This window comes from Gopherus evgoodei, chromosome 1 (assembly GCF_007399415.2).
Source record: "Gopherus evgoodei ecotype Sinaloan lineage chromosome 1, rGopEvg1_v1.p, whole genome shotgun sequence".
In the NCBI taxonomy this organism is placed as follows: domain Eukaryota; kingdom Metazoa; phylum Chordata; order Testudines; family Testudinidae; genus Gopherus; species Gopherus evgoodei.
The window spans coordinates 144,528,648-144,544,466 of NC_044322.1; the positions used below are offsets into that span (position 1 = coordinate 144,528,648).

Below are 15,819 nucleotides of genomic sequence, written 5' to 3' on the forward strand. Positions count from 1 at the left end.
CTAATCAACAGACTGCAATACCACTGCTATTCAGCCCTGTCCTACATTCATATCTTCATAGTCAAGGGAGAGAAGGTGGGGACTCTGAAGGCTAATGGACTTGGACTGTTACAGAGTTGAGGAGAAAGCAAGTTCCAAAAGTTCTCCATTACATCTGCATAACCATATGATTCCTTTGAGTTTACACAGGTATGACTGAACACAGAATTTGGCCCTTCATTTGAAACTTGGTAGACAATTTTGTGGATGATACATGAGAAGGAATAAACTCTGCCGATGCTCCCTCAGTTATATTGGTTCTGCAGTGCTAATAGAATTGAAGTTATAAATTCTTTTAGTCATTAAAGTAAACGGATTAGACTTGTTGCTGATCTGTTGAGTAAGATGTCGTGTTTAGTTTTTTCCTGTGTAGATCAGAACTGCACTTTAAACTGACATTTGTAATAGCTATTTCTCTTCTAAAAAGGTAAATAAGATATATCCTCATGTTTCATTCTTGTTTTTTAAGTGATTCTCAAACTTCATCACAAATTCCTCACTCAACTTGTATACAAATTCCATTTAAAATGAATCCCTCTGCCTATCTCTCATTCTAAATCCTTCAAGTGGAAGACTTTCTCCATATGCTGGATATCAAAAATGCCTTCCTCTTTTAGGTGGAGAGATGAAAGTTTTTGCATAGCACTTTTCTTGTGTTTATGAGGATAGGTCAAGAAAGGTTAACATATCCAATCAGTAGTAATCTAAATGGATAGTCACTTGAATTGTGACTTATTCAGAAATTGCTATTACAGCAGGTTACCACGCTTACTCTGCTAAAGCTGTGGTGACATTCTTGTGCTGATACAAAAGCCAGGTCAGAAGTTAGATCTGATTCACATTTTGGTAAAACTGTTCCTTTGGTCTGTTTACTGATAGGAGCTCTTCAGCCTTGCTCCAAAAGGGTTAATGCTAGGTAATCTCTGTGAGTGGGGGCATCAGTGAAAGATTTTTCATGAAAAATACAAGGTTATTTGCCAGTGGAGTTCTCCAAATGTATTGACTACTAAGATCTACTATGGATCTTGTTACATAATCTCAGCTTGTCTTCATGTAGCTACTGTTTCTGGGTAGGCAGTTATAAAATGAAGGAGTAAAGAACTCTTCTTCTTTTTGATTCTGCCTTCATGCACATCTGCCAAAGCACATGAAGTTGACTAGGTTTAACCAGCTTTCTAAAAATTCCTGCTCTGTGCAACTCAGTGTTACTTACTCTGGTCTTGGTGAAATGGTATGCAGTATTTTGAAAACTTGGTTACTAGTGACTAATTCAGAATATTAATAAACTTCTCTATTCTGGTGTTATGTGAGCTTTGTTTGAATAACTGGTGCTCTCCTACAGTCTAAAGTGGAAAGATCAGGGGCCAACTTGACAGACATGGGACATAGCAAGATTAAGGAAAAGTGATAAACTCAAACATAAGTATATTCAGGTTGTTAGCCTTTTTAAAAAAACGTTTAGAACTATCTTAGTTCATACACAGAAATATATTCAAGAGTGAAGTAAAGCATCTTTGAAGATAGGAGGAGGAGCAGTTGCATCCTAGAAATAACTAAGGATTCCTTTATAATATATATCAGAGGGTAGCCGTGTTAGTCTGGATCTGTAAAAGCAGCAAAGAATCCTGTGGCACCTTATAGACTAACAGACGTCTGTTAGTCTATAAGGTGCCACAGGATTCTTTGCTGCTTTTATAATATATGTTGTCCTCTGTACTGCTGAAGGATTCTGGTTTCTAGGCAGGCATGCTTTCTGATATGAAACATAAAGAAATTCAGATTTGTTTCCTGGTAGCACTATATCTCTATTTGCAGAAGATTTTATGTTACTGTACTTCTTTGCAACCAAAAAATGATTTTGCCATTCACAGCTAGGAAGCAGAGGACTGAAACCTCTCTTTTCTTGACATTTAACTCTGAGATTTCAGTGGTTACAGATCACACATAATCAGAAAGACCTAATCTATTTAAAAGAATCTCTGAAGCCTTAAGCATTTTGAAGAGGGGATGCTTGCCCAATCATCAGGGGAGGTGAGTATGTAAGAACAGCCCTTCTTTATTTTAAAATTCTTTAGATTTGGGATTAGGCAGTGGTCTGTTAAGACTTCCACATTACTGCTTATTTTGCGAAGTAAGATGTCATTTTGAAAGACTAGATGAGCCATTTGTGGAGGCACTTAAGAATTGCTGATTAGATGGGAGATGGTGAATGTTATTTTAAAAGAGGAACATTCCTTCACAATCAGCAATGTAGGCTGAAAGGGAAAGCATCTTTAGGGGAAATGGATACATTATTACTCATTAAGAGAGGTACATGTGACATTACCCAGCGTACAATCTGGACTATTGAACAGCAGTGTCCACTCACTTCTCCAGCCTGAGGTGCCTTTTATACTGTTTACTGTGAGAGAAAGCACTCTTGCTTAGCTCACACGCAGCCTTCAGCATGTGAATTACTCCCAGATATTACTTTGATTGCTATAGCCAGCCACCAATGAATTACGCTGCAGGGCAACACTAGCAAACTCCAAGTCCCAGACTTCCCCCAGACATGTGCATCTTGTAGTGCCCAGCTCTCTCCTGAACAATACAAGCTCATATAAAGTCCATCATTTCATTAATAGAAAATTATGTGCACAAATCCTGTTACCTGAAATGGAGTTTCCCAAACACTTCAAACCAAACACACTGGTTTAGATAAAACAAGTTCATCGACTACAGAAAGAAAGATTTTAGGTGATTACAAGTAATGAGGCATACAAGTCAGAATTGGTTATAAAAAATAAAAGGAAAAATGCAATTAATATCTAATTTAACAAGCTAAATTTATTCCGAGCAAAGATCTCTCTCACTACATGCTTCAGCAGTCTTACTGGCTGGATGCCTTTCAGCCACAATCCCTCCTGCAGTTCAGTGATAATTTCCTTGTCCTTCGGGGGGTGTTGATGCTATGGGCAAAGAGAAAGGGGGGAATCTTTTGAGGCGTCTGCTCTCCTTTTATCCCTAAGGGCATGTCTGCACTTACCTCCGGAGCAATCGATCCAGTAGAGGGTCGAGGAAGAGGAGGTGCAGTCTTAGCTCCACTCCAGCAGTAGGAGCTTCGATTCCTATAGTCAGGTTTCTCATGGCATGTTGGAGAAGAGCTGTGAACAGCATGCATATCAGTGCCGTGCGAAGATAAAAGATCTGAGGCAGGTGTATCAGAAGGCAAGAGAATCGAATGGTCACACGGGTGCTGCGCTGAAGACTTGCTGCTTCTGTAAGGAGCTGGATGCCATCCTCGGCAGTGACTCCACCTCTACTGCGAAGAGCCCCATGGATATTTCAGCAGGGTTGGAGACAGTGGACTCGACCCCGAGGACAAAGTTGTGGACGAAGAGGTTGAGTTGGAAGATGAGATAGGGTCATCCGGTACCATGGCAAGCCAGGCCCTCTTCTGGACCCATGAGGGTTTGAGCCAGTCCCAGCACTCTGTCTCTGGTGTGCATGATGCACATGTTGGGAGCTCTGGTAAGTGATCTTCTTGAGTTGATGCTGCATGTGAGGTAGAGCGGTCCTTTTCTTTGTTATATTCTAGAAGTGGATGAAGGGATAAATCTGTATGAGACTAGCTGTGTTTATGTGTGGTTCACATTCCCCTGTGGAGCAACAGAACAGTGTTAATGTGCACAGAGATTTCACGGGAATCCTCCAGAGAGATTTCTAGGAAACTTTCCTGGAGGTACTCACCGATTCTCTGCCGAAGGTTCCTTGGCAGAGCTGCTTTGTTCCTTCCTCCATTGTAGGAAACTTTCCTGCAATCCCTTATGCAGGGACCAAAGTGCTACACAAGCGAGCAGCATAAGGACCTGATCTGAAGCCCCACGCATGCATGAGATGCACTCTTGCATCCATGCTTACCCTCAGGATTGAGATATTGGCTGTGGAAAATGGTGGCAGAATTTAGTTTTGTGCCTAGTCTCCTACAATGATCCTCTTAAAAAAAAAACACTTAGACCCTTTGCCCCATCTTGAACATCCTGACCCCTGGGTTGAATTCACTATATTTAGGGCATTTGCAGAGCTGTGTGTTTGCCAAGGGGCAGTGAGAAACTGATTCATATTTTAAAAGGTGTGTATTTTACCATAATGATTTGATGCTGGAGTGCACTAACAATCATGCTTCTGTTTATTGTTTCATGTGCTTCTGCAGGTGTGGCTTTCAGGGAACCCCCTATACACTTGTGGAGCACCTCCGCCAGATAAGGAAGTGATTGAGGAGGAGTAAGGAGGACGTGTTTCAAGAGGTGCTCCAATCCTCAGAGGCTGAAAAACAAGAACGCAGGGAGTGGAGAAAGACTTTAAATAAAAATTATAAAATAGACAGGCAGGGCAGAAAGGACAGCCAGGAGTGGATGATAAAAGTGATGGAGGAGCAAAAGGAGATGTGCAAGTGCCTAATCACACTGCAGGCAGAATACACACATGCTCCATATTCCCCCACTCCCCCTTGCTGCCGATGCAGAACTGCTTGCCATCATCTTTCCAAACTGCTCCCACACGTTCCTTGCAACCTCCTGCCCCATCTTGGTACCCCATTCACTCCACCCATTCAGACAGCTTCCAAAATGATAGCTGGACTTCCACAAAGCTATGAGAGCCTACACTGTCCTTCACTGTTGTCTCCCTTCCACCATGTGTTTTGCGTGTGTTGTTAATTGGTATTTAATAAAAATATACTTTCTGAAAGATAATCAATCTTTGTCTTCTACACACGGTGGTTTTGCAGCAATTAATACACAGTGGCAATTGGATCATTTTGAACTACAAATCATGGTCAGGAATCCTCAAATTTTTCATGCAAGGTGGCAAGTTAACAAGGCATGGCAGAATGCTGTGTAGAAAGGCACATTACTGGTGCTCATTGTCAAAATGGTGCCTCAAAGCCTCCGTGATTCGAATAGCCCCCGTTGTGCCCCTTTAATAGCCTTAGTGTCTGGCTGCTCAAAATCAGCCACCAGGTGATCTGTCTGCACACTCCACCCCAGAGGAAACTTTTCACCCTTAACCTCACAAATATTATGGAGAGCACAGCAGGCTGCTATGACCATGGGAATATTTTCCTCATTTAGGTCTAACCTTCCACAAAGGCAGTGCCAGCATGCTTTTAATCCACCAAACACGCATTCTACTGTCATTCTGCACCTGCTTACCGTATTGTTGAAGCACTCCTTGGTTCTGTCTAGGTTTCTCTTGTAAGGCTTCATGAGCCGTGGAAGTAATGGGTCTCCCAGGATCATTATGGGCATTTCAGCATTCCCCCATTGAAATCATCTGGTCTGGAAAGAAAGTCCCTGCTTGCAGCTTTCTGTACGGGCCAGTGTTCTGAAGATGCGTGCACCCCACATTAATGTCAGTGAAACGCCCATGGTGATCCACAAGCGCCTATAGTACCGTGGAGAAGTACCTCTTTCTATTGATGTACGCCATCGCAAAATGGTCTGGGGCCAAAATTGGGATGTGTATGCCATCTATCGCCCCTCCTCAGCTAGGAATCCCATTGACGCAAAGCCATCCGCTATTTTACTCACATTTCCAAGAGTCACTGTCCTTCATAGCAGAATGTGATTAATAGCCCTATACACTTGCATTTAAAGCAGCCCCAACGGTCGATTTCTCAACTCCAAACCATGACTGACTGGTAGCAGTCTGGAGTTGCCAGCTTCCACATAGCGATTGCCACATGCTTCTCCACTGAGTGGGCATCTCTCATTTTGGTGTCCTTGCCCTGCAATGCTGGGGTGAGCTCTTCACCCAGTCACTGGAAGGTGGCTTTCTGCATCCGAAAGTTCTGCAGCCACTGCTTGTCATCCCAGATCTGCATCACAATACAATCCCACCATTCAATGCTTGTTTCCAAAGCTCAAAATCAATGGTCCACCATGTGCAGCTGCTCCGTGAATGCCAAAAGTAATCTGGTGTTGCTTCTTTCCATGGCACACAGCAGGTCAGGCACTTCTGATTCCTGTTCAGATTGAGAGCTTGTGATATACTGCATGACCATGTGCAATATGTTCAGACCAGTGACCACAACAGTAGACAACAGTGCAGGATCCATCCTTTCATCCTGAGATGGCAGGTGCACAGTAAACAGGGGCCATTGGAAGTGCCGCAGAATGCAGTCAGAAGCCTGGAATGATGGGATGGAAAAACTGCATCATAGGGCATTGTCTGCACCCATGATGCATTGCGATCCACTCAGCATTCCCACAGTTGCTAGCTGCAGAAAATGGCGAGTAGCACAGTGGGATAGCAACCTACAGTGCATTGCTCTCACTGTCAATACTAGAGCACCAACTGTGGACATGCTTTGAGTATGGAAAGAGTGCTATGTGGATGTGCTCAAGCAATGTGATTATAGTGTTTCTTCTTCGAAAGATGTCCCTGTGGGTGCTCCACTCTAGGTGTCGGTGCCCCCCTGCACCTTTGATCGGAGATTTGTGCAATAGCATTCTTTCTCAGATCTGAACCTTAGAGTTCAGAAAATGAGATACTAGCATGAATTTCCCTAAGCTTAATTATCAGCTTAGATCTGATAGGCTGCCACCACCCAAAAATATAGTGTTTTGGGGCACTCTGACCTCCCCAACCTTCCCTGGGGACCCGAAGAACCCAGACCCCTTGGGTTCTTAAAACAAGGAGAAATAAACCATTCCCCCACCTTCCCCCCCTCAGAACTTCCCTCCCCGGGCTATCCTGAGATACTGATCTAACCTCTTAAATCACCATACAGAGAAGCATCTCCCTTCCCTTCCACAAAGAGGCAAACAGATTCAAGGAAAACAGAGAGAGATTTTATCTCTCCCCCTTCCGTCTCCCCACCCGTCCTGGTGAGTTATCCCAATCCTCTGGGATAAAACAAGGGAAACAGAGAAAAAACAATCAGGTTCTCTAAAAAGAAATCTTTTAATTAAAGAAAGGAAAAAGTAAAGAATTATCTCTGTAACTTCAAGATGTCAATATACAGGGTCCTATAGCTTACAGATACCAGAAAGAGACTTTCCCCCCAGTACCAGTACAAATCAAAATATTCCCAGCAACTACACATATAAAAGTTAACCAGCCAGATCCACAATTGCAAATAGAGTAAAACAATTAAAAAAAAATTCCTAAACCGCCTGTTTTTTACTCACTACTTGAAAAGAGACTTAGAGAGCCTGTAGTAATGGCTGGTCTCTCTGACCCTCCGAGAGAAGAACAAAGAACTCACACCCAAACTTCCCTCCACCCGAATTTAAAAGTATCTTGTCTTCTGATTGGTCTTCTGGTCAGGTGTCTAGTTTCCTGCTTGTAACCCTTTACAGGTATAAAAGACATTAACCCTTAACACTCTGTTTATGACAGGACATGCTTTGCCAACGGAAAGAGTGTTATGCGGATGTGCTCAAACAATGTGATTATAGTGTTTCTTCTTCGAAAGATGTCCCTGTGGGTGCTCCACTCTAGGTGTCGGTGCGCCCCTGCTCCTTTGATCGAAGATTTCTGCAGTAGTACTCATACTGGCTACACATGCTCAGAGCCTGGCCCCCGCTCTGAGTATACCTCTAGTGAACGTGCGCAGCCAGTTCCCTCAGTTCCTTCTCTACTGTCCCCGGCTTGAGACGCAGCTCAGCAGACTCCTTAAAAAATTTCTTTCCTCATCTTAAAATAACTTGTAGTTAGACAGTTTCTTGTTAGTTAGTGTTACTTACCCTTTTTCTACTCTGAAAAAAAAAATTGTTCTCTCAGCCACTTCAGATATGCCTGGCTCCACAGGCTTTAAGCACTGCTCCTCCTGTAAGGACGCTATCCCTCTCTCCGATGGACATTCACAGTGCATAAAATGTTTGGGGGAGACCCATATTCCCCAAAAATGTGCTCACTGCACTAAACTAAGCTCCAGAGCGAGAGAGGACAGGGAGCTAAAACTTAAACTTATTCTACTTCAAAAATCCCTAGGGTCTGCCTTAGACCCTGGCGCGGACTCTGCCTCCGCTCACCGACACAGCTCTCCCACTTCTAAAAAGCAGAAGAAAGCAGCAAAACAAGGGCACCTTCTGTCAAATTCAAAAGAAGCCCTTAGACTTCTCCGGTCAGATCCACAGTCTCCTTACCGGTGCTCCCCCGCCTGAGCACTTTTGACGAGCCAGGCTCCTCCGGCACCGCGTTAAACCCACCTGTGCTTTTGGTGGCAGCGCAAAGCTCCGGTGCCGAGGCGACAGGCTTTCAGTTGCCTGCTTCGATTATGGCACCTATCGGCACCACGATGAATGCAGTGCCGACATATCAGGACTCCCCTGAGGCACTGCAGCCTGCTATTAATAGCACGGCACTGACTCCGGAACCGACATTAACAGCGCTACTTGGCACGGAGCCAAGACTAAGAACTCCGGTGCAAGCCTGGGTTCCCTCACAGCAATTCTATCAGCCTTCACCTTCAGCTGCCTCAGTGCTGCCGTTTACCCAGTCAAGTGACCTCTTAGTGTCACCTACGCTGCAATCGCCCCTCCTTAAAGACTGCTTCTCCCTTACGAATGATTCAGGGTCCGAACAGCCTTCCTCCAGTGAGGAGGAGTCTGAACTACAGGGTGATGTTTCAGTGCAATCCGAATTCCATCCTCGGAGTCCTGTCACCCGTGGGCACAGGAAAATTGTCTCAGACTATCTTCGAGACCCTGCCTCCTGGTACGTTAACCCCTGGATGGCACCACCTATGCCTTTTCCACCACCATGGTAGTATTGGGACCCATGGGCACCTTTCCCTCTGCAGCACACCCACTATTCCAATCTGATGAGACGCGAACGTCCAAATGATATGACTCACTTGGCGGCACCCTCCCATTCTCAGGATCAATCAACTCCTGCTCCTGACCCATTACCAACTGAAGTACCAACTGAAGCAATGCCTGAAGAAGCTTTACTTCCCTCCCCTCTACCGTCCTCAGATTTTTGAAATTCCAGGATCTCTTTAAAAGGGTTGTCAGCGAGCTTAGAATCAATCTAGAGGAAGTACCGGACCAACAACATGAGTTAACGGACATCCTGCAACCTTCTTCTTGATCCAGACTGGCATTACCAATCAATACAGCTCTTCTGGAACCTGCTAAGTCCATCTGGCAGGCTCCAGTCACAAGCCAGCCTACCTGCAAACAAACGGACCGTAAATACTTCATTCCCTCTCAGGGCTCTGAATTCCTTTTCTCAAATCCTGCGCCAAACTCACTGGTAGTGGATGCAGCCAATCAAAGGAACAAACAACAGTACTTCTGCCATACCCCAGCCAACAAGGAAGGCAAACGCTTAGACCTTCTGGGTCGCAAAGTGTATGCCTCTTCAACCTTACAATTTCGAATTGCCAATTATACCGCAATTCTGGCAAAGTACGACCATAGAAACTATAACAAGTTCATGGACTTTATTGAACACATTCCAGACCAGAAGAAACAACAGTTTACAGCTTTAGTTTCCGAGGGCCAAATCATATCACGCACGGCTCTTCAAGCAGCTCTGGATGCAGCCAGTACTGCAGCAAGATCCACAGCTACGGCGGTGGTCATGTGACGAGGTTCATGGCTCTCCTCTTCCCTCTTTCCTCGTGAGGTTCAGAGCACCATAGAGGATCTCCCTTTTGATGGTGATAAACTCTTTGCTTCCACCATGAATGAGGTGCTCCACTCAGTGAAGTACTCAAGGGCAACTCTTCGATCCTTAGGCATCCAAACCCCTACAACCAGAAGGCGACAGTACAGATATCAACCTTACCACCATCCACGCTACCCCCGCCCATATACTCAGCATTTCCCAAGATCTCAGGATCAACAACAGCAACACCAACGCCAGAGATCCAGATACCAGCGGCGTTGCCCCAATTCTTCCAGGATGCCCCAACTTCCTCCACCTAATAAGCAGATTTGAACCTTTGGTCGAGGGTCTCGTAAACATCGTCCCAGCTTCAGCGTATGCACTGCCTACAACTATCTTTGGACACTGCCTACAGCCATTTTTGCACCAATGGCAGAATATTATCACTGACAAGTGGGTTCTAGAAGTCATCACAACTGGGTATTCTATCCCCTTCCTCTCCTTGCCTCCCTCCCATCCACCCTCCCTGTCCCTCTACAGGGACACCTCTCACGAGCTACACCTCCAGCAAGAAGTACAACATCTCCTTTACCTGGGGGCTATCGAACTTGTGCCCGAATGCCACAAGGGGAAAGGGTTCTATTCCCATTATTTCTTAACAGAAGAGAAAACTGGAGGATGGCAACTGATCCTCGACCTCAGGAAGCTCAACAAATTTGTCAAAAAGCAAAAGTTCAAGATGGTTACTCTCACCACCATAATTCCAGCCCTGGAGCAGGGCGATTGGTTTTCAGCCCTCGACCTACAAGATGCCTACTTTCACATCACTATCCACCCGGCCCACAGACATTTTCTTCGTTTTACCCTCAGCTCAACGCATTTCCAATACAGAGTTCTAGCATTCAGCCTTTCCACTGCCCCTCGAGTTTTCTCCAAGCTCCTAGCGGTAGTCACTGCCTACCTCAGGAAAAAAGGAGTCATAATATTCCCTTACCTCAATGATTGCCTCCTGAAGGCCTCCACGTTCGACGAGGCCCTCCGCTTCACACAACTGACCATCGATTGCTTCCAATCTCTGGGCCTGCAAATAAACAAAAGCAAATCCACATTAAGTCCTACCCAGCACCTGGAGTTTATAGGAGCGAGCCTCAACTCCACAACCAGATGGCATCTCTCCCACCTGACCTATTCAATACCATAAAACTGCTGGCTATGAGACTTTGCAACACCCCTGGGTCACCGCCCGAGACTGCCTCCAACTACTAGGGCACATGGCCTCTTGCACCTTCATGGTCCAGAACGCCCGTCTCTACATGAGGTGCTTCCAAGCTTGGCTGGCCGCGGTTTACAAACCAAACGTGCACTCACTAAACAAACATCTGGCCATACCCTACTGAGTCAAAGGCTCTCTCATATGGTGGACAGTCCCCTACAACCTCTGCTCTGGAGTCCCCTTCCTCCAGACCTCCCCAACTCTGATAATGGCGACCGATGCATCCCTCACGGGCTGGGGGGCACACATCTCTCACCAAACAGTCCGTGGGCTATGATCTCATTACGAGACCTCCCTGCACATAAATGTTCTAGAACTTCGAGTTATACGGAATGCCTGCCGCTGCTTCCTTCCACTAATCAAGAATCAGCATGTACGCATAATGACAGACAACATTACCTGCATGTTCTACGTAAACAGACAAGGAGGGGCTCGTTCCCACTCTTTGCTCAGAGGCCATAAAACTCTGGAATTGGTGCCTTGCGAACCGCATCCACATATCAGCTGCTTATATCCCGGGGTGATGAACACCACTGCCGACGAGTTAAGCAGACGTTTCCCTTCGGAGCACGAATGAGAGATAGATGAGTGAATCATCTACAACATATTTCGCACTTGGGGTCACCCAACCATAGATCTCTTTGCAACCGCGAAAAACACGAAATGCCTCAATTTTTGCCCCTGGGCATGACTGAGCAAACACTCCCTCGGAGACACATTCATGATCCCATGGCACCGGGACTTAGCTTGCTCAAAAGGGTCCTCATAAAGATACAAACGGATCTTGCCAGGGTGATCTTGATCACACCTTCATGGCCGAGACAACCGTGGTTCCCTTTCCTCACCAGAATGTCAATTCGACCACCGATCTCCCTGCCTCTCATCCCGAACCTCTTATCACAGCAACACAGCTGGCTTCTTCACCCCAATCTCTCCAGTTTCATCTCAAAGTCTGGTACCTGCATGGTTCTCCCAACGAGAACTAGACTGTTCCGGCCAAGTTCAGAGGGTACTTCTACACAGCAGAACACGGTCCACCCATACCACCTATCTCTGAAAGTGGAAACGATTCACAAAATGGTGTTCAACTGAACAAATGTCTCCTGCCTTGGCACCTCTTCCCTGCATACTCGACTATCTATTGGACATTAAGCAATCCGCTCCGTCAGAGTCCACTTAGCTGCCATCACAACCTTTCATGGTACAGTTGACAATACCTCGGTCTTCACTCATCCCATCACCAAGCGTTTCCTGAAGGGACTCCAAACCTTATAGCCAGACATTAAGCCACCTACCCCTCCATGGGATCTTCACCTAGTATTGTCCTGTTTAACTCATCAACCCTTTGAGCCCTTAGCCACCTGCTCCCTCTTGCACTTCTCGATGAAAACAGCCGATTACCTCCACCAGACGGGCAGGCGAAATAGCAGCCCTTATGGCAGATCCACCATATACGCTCTTCTTCAAGGACAAAGTTACTCTACGCCTACACCCAAAATTCCTTCCAAAAGTTCACGCTTCATTTCACATCAATGAACCAATACATCTACCAACTTCCTTTCCAAAACCACATGCAAACTCCTTCAAAGCCACAGTGCACACACTTGATGTGCGCAAGGCCTTATCCTTCTATTTGGACAGAACCAAACCCTTCAAAAACTCTCCTAGACTCTTTGTCTCCATTGCAGAGCGCTCCAAAGGCATGCCTATCTCTACCCAGAGACTTTCGAACTGGATCTCCGATTGCATACGACTCTGCTATCAGATAAAAAACGTTACACCTCCAGCATTGATCAGAACATATTCCACTAGATCTGTATCTACCTCTGTAGCCTTCTTACGTAAAGTACCATTGACTGATATTGTAGAGCAGCCCCTTGGTCCTCCGAGCACACAATTGTCAAACACTATGCCCTAACTCAGGGCCCTCTCTCTGACACTCGATTAGGCAGGGCAGTATTATCTACTGGATTCCTGCCAGATCCGAAGTCCCTACATCCTTGAGATACACTACTTCAAAGTCACCTAGAGTGGAGCACCCACAGGGACATCTCTCTCGAAGAAGAAGAGGAGGTTACTCACTTTGTGCAGTAACGGATTTTCTTTGAGATGACTGTCCCTGTGGGTGCTCCACTACCCACCCGCCTCCCCTCTACTTTGGAATTGGGGTAGCCTCCGTTGTAGAGAAGGAACTGAGGGAACCGGCCGCGCATGCTCACTAGAGGTATACTCAGAGCGGGGGCCAGGCTCTGAGCGTGCGTGGCCAGTACAAGTAGTGCTGCAGAAATCTCCGATCAAAGGCGCAGGGGCGCACCGACACCTAGAGTGGAGCACCCACAGGGACACTCATCTCGAAGAACATCAGTTACTGCACAAGGTGAGTAACCTCCTCTTTTTGATCGTCCGCATAACTTGCGTTGACAAAACTCTGTAGTGGAAACAAGGCCTTAGAAGAAGTAAATACTAGTGACTAATCAGTCTTCCATTTTCTATAACTTCATACAATCTAATGTATTATTATTATTATTTCCTTCCAGAGGTGGTGCTTAGGTTCTAATTTAATGAATTATTCACTCAGTTTGTCAAATACTGTTCTGTGCTCATTATAAACCCATTGAGTTAGCATATAAAAAGACTCCTTAGTTTTGCAGACACAGCTACAACTTAATAAAAGCATCACCATCTTTGCTTCCTTTTGAAAATTATGTTGCATTTGTTTCTATTTGATCCTGAAGGAAGGAAAAAAGCATTGTCAGTGTAGTATATGATCGTCATTAATATCAATGAGAAAGGTGTCAGAGGTGAAGATTGCTAACTTTTCATGTTTTGAGATTAATAAAAAGATATTCAAGTCATCCTTTTTAAAAACATGAATGATTCTTTTCAATATTTTGTACCTCAAAAGAATTGTATGTAAAAGGAAAGGGTAATTCTTTAAATATCACAGGCTCTGGTCTGCTTTGACAAGAAAGTAAAATTTTCCATCTATTTTAGAACATGTGCCTACTGTTGTCTTGCATCAATACCATTAAAAAGAATAACTGAAAGTAAGCTCCTAAAACTCCTTGATATCAAAGGGGAAGATACCACAGGAAAAAGGAGGAAGCACCGTTGTGTGTTTTCTGCCCTCTAGAGGCATAAATAGAAACTGAACAGAATTGTGTCTGTGCACATGGCGATACTGCTCGTTACCTAAACATAACCATCCTCATAAATCCATCCATCTGGTATCTATTCTAAAAACAAACTGTGGGGACACCTTTCTGGTAATTCTGATAAACAGCCAACTGGTCTCTTCTGAGACAGCTCCCTACCAATCCACTGTCTCCTGCAGAATTTGCAAACCAAGCAGAATATGTGACATCTGTTCTGGATTGACAGATAAGAAAGGTCTGGCGAAAACACAATTTTAAATGAATTTTTTATGGGACATAACTAGGGTTATCAAGAGGCCTTGAATGTTTACACTAGTTTGAACATACAGTTGCACCCTAATAGATTTCCCTTTAGTGTGATGTGTGGTAGGTAGTAATGTAGTTGGACTTTTGTTTCTTTGATAAACTTTTGGAGACTCTGGGGGATAAACAATAAGAAATTCTTATATGCTGTGTGAGGTGCAGAGATTCCTGTTACTCTAACGTTCTCTTTCTAATTTTGTGTTTCTTTCAGCTTTTTAGAAGTTTTAATTAAAGTAAGAAACAGACACAATGATGTGGTTCCTACCATGGCTCAAGGGGTGATTGAGTACAAGGAAAAGTATGGCTTTGATCCATTTGTTAGCAGTAACATCCAGTATTTTCTAGATAGGTTCTACACCAATCGCATCTCTTTCCGCATGCTTATTAACCAGCACAGTAAGTAATTGCTTTGTTTTTCAACTTGGTTGTTGCTTATAAACCTAAAATGACAGCATTGATTTGGCATTCCTCGCACCAATGACTAATTTTAATATTCTGAAGTGAAGATGGCATATGATATATTGTGACAATTGGTTTTTTAAGTAGTGCAGTATTTTTGAAGTGTCTAGACATTAATCTGAACCACTAAGCAGAATAATAGCCCTGTATTCCAAAGTGATAGGCTTGCAGTGAAGCTCCACAGTTCTATTTTGTCAATGTGACTGTACATTTCTTTTCACCCTGTTACCTTATACATCACCTTGCACACTGTCTCTGCTATTTTTAGGTACTAGTAAAATAACTGCATCTTCTCTGCCTACCAGTCCGCTCTGTAGATTTGACACGTTTCATCATCAGACACAAAAAAGTCTTTCTCCTTTTCAGTTTTTTGTGTGTCTGTTTGTTTACTGTGCATATTTTAAGAGCTAAATAGTTTCCAGCAAGTTATGCTGTCTCCTGTTGTTAATTCACCAACCTCTTTTTTTCTTTTCTAAAAAAACTGCATTTCTCACCTGAGAGTTAAATTTTTATTCTTCCCTTTATTAATCAACATAGTAGTTCTGATTTTCACACTTTCCCTCAAATTAGATTCTCAGGTTTGTACTGTTTAAGTATCCATTGTTGGTATTCATCTTGTAGTGTGAAAGGAATTACTTACTTAGCTCCCAGTAACCAGTATTTGTTGCATTTCAAAGTTAAGGTCAATCTTGTGATCTCTTGAAGTGTATATTTGTATCATGGGCTCTAGGGTTTCATTCCCTGTCCAATATTTTTCTGTTTGTGACATCCTAGAAACATAGACACACTACATATGGTAGGATTATATGGTAGGAAAAATGTTAAATCCAGGGTATTTTACTAACAATTACATATGTATCCAGTAACTTTTATTTATAATATGACCAGTGAAAGATGTTAAATGCACTAGTATAACAAGGTTTAAAATATTAGTATAGTATATCCACTTAGCAATAAATCTGGCCAGACATAGAAACAAAAACAACAAAG

General features: G+C 44.1%; 1 protein-coding gene across 2 annotated transcripts in view; it reads left to right on the forward strand.

The window, feature by feature from the left end:
* Window positions 1–15,819, forward strand: part of PDK3 (pyruvate dehydrogenase kinase 3) — a 132,175-nt gene that overhangs the window by 66,628 nt on the left and 49,728 nt on the right. For both annotated transcript variants that reach the window (XR_004001963.1, XM_030575124.1), the window contains exon 4: window positions 14,582–14,766. Coding sequence is in view for 1 of the 2 variants with exons in the window: in XM_030575124.1 (XP_030430984.1) it covers window positions 14,582–14,766 (185 nt within the window). In the remaining variant the exon portion in view is untranslated. The remainder of the gene's footprint in view (window positions 1–14,581; window positions 14,767–15,819) is intronic.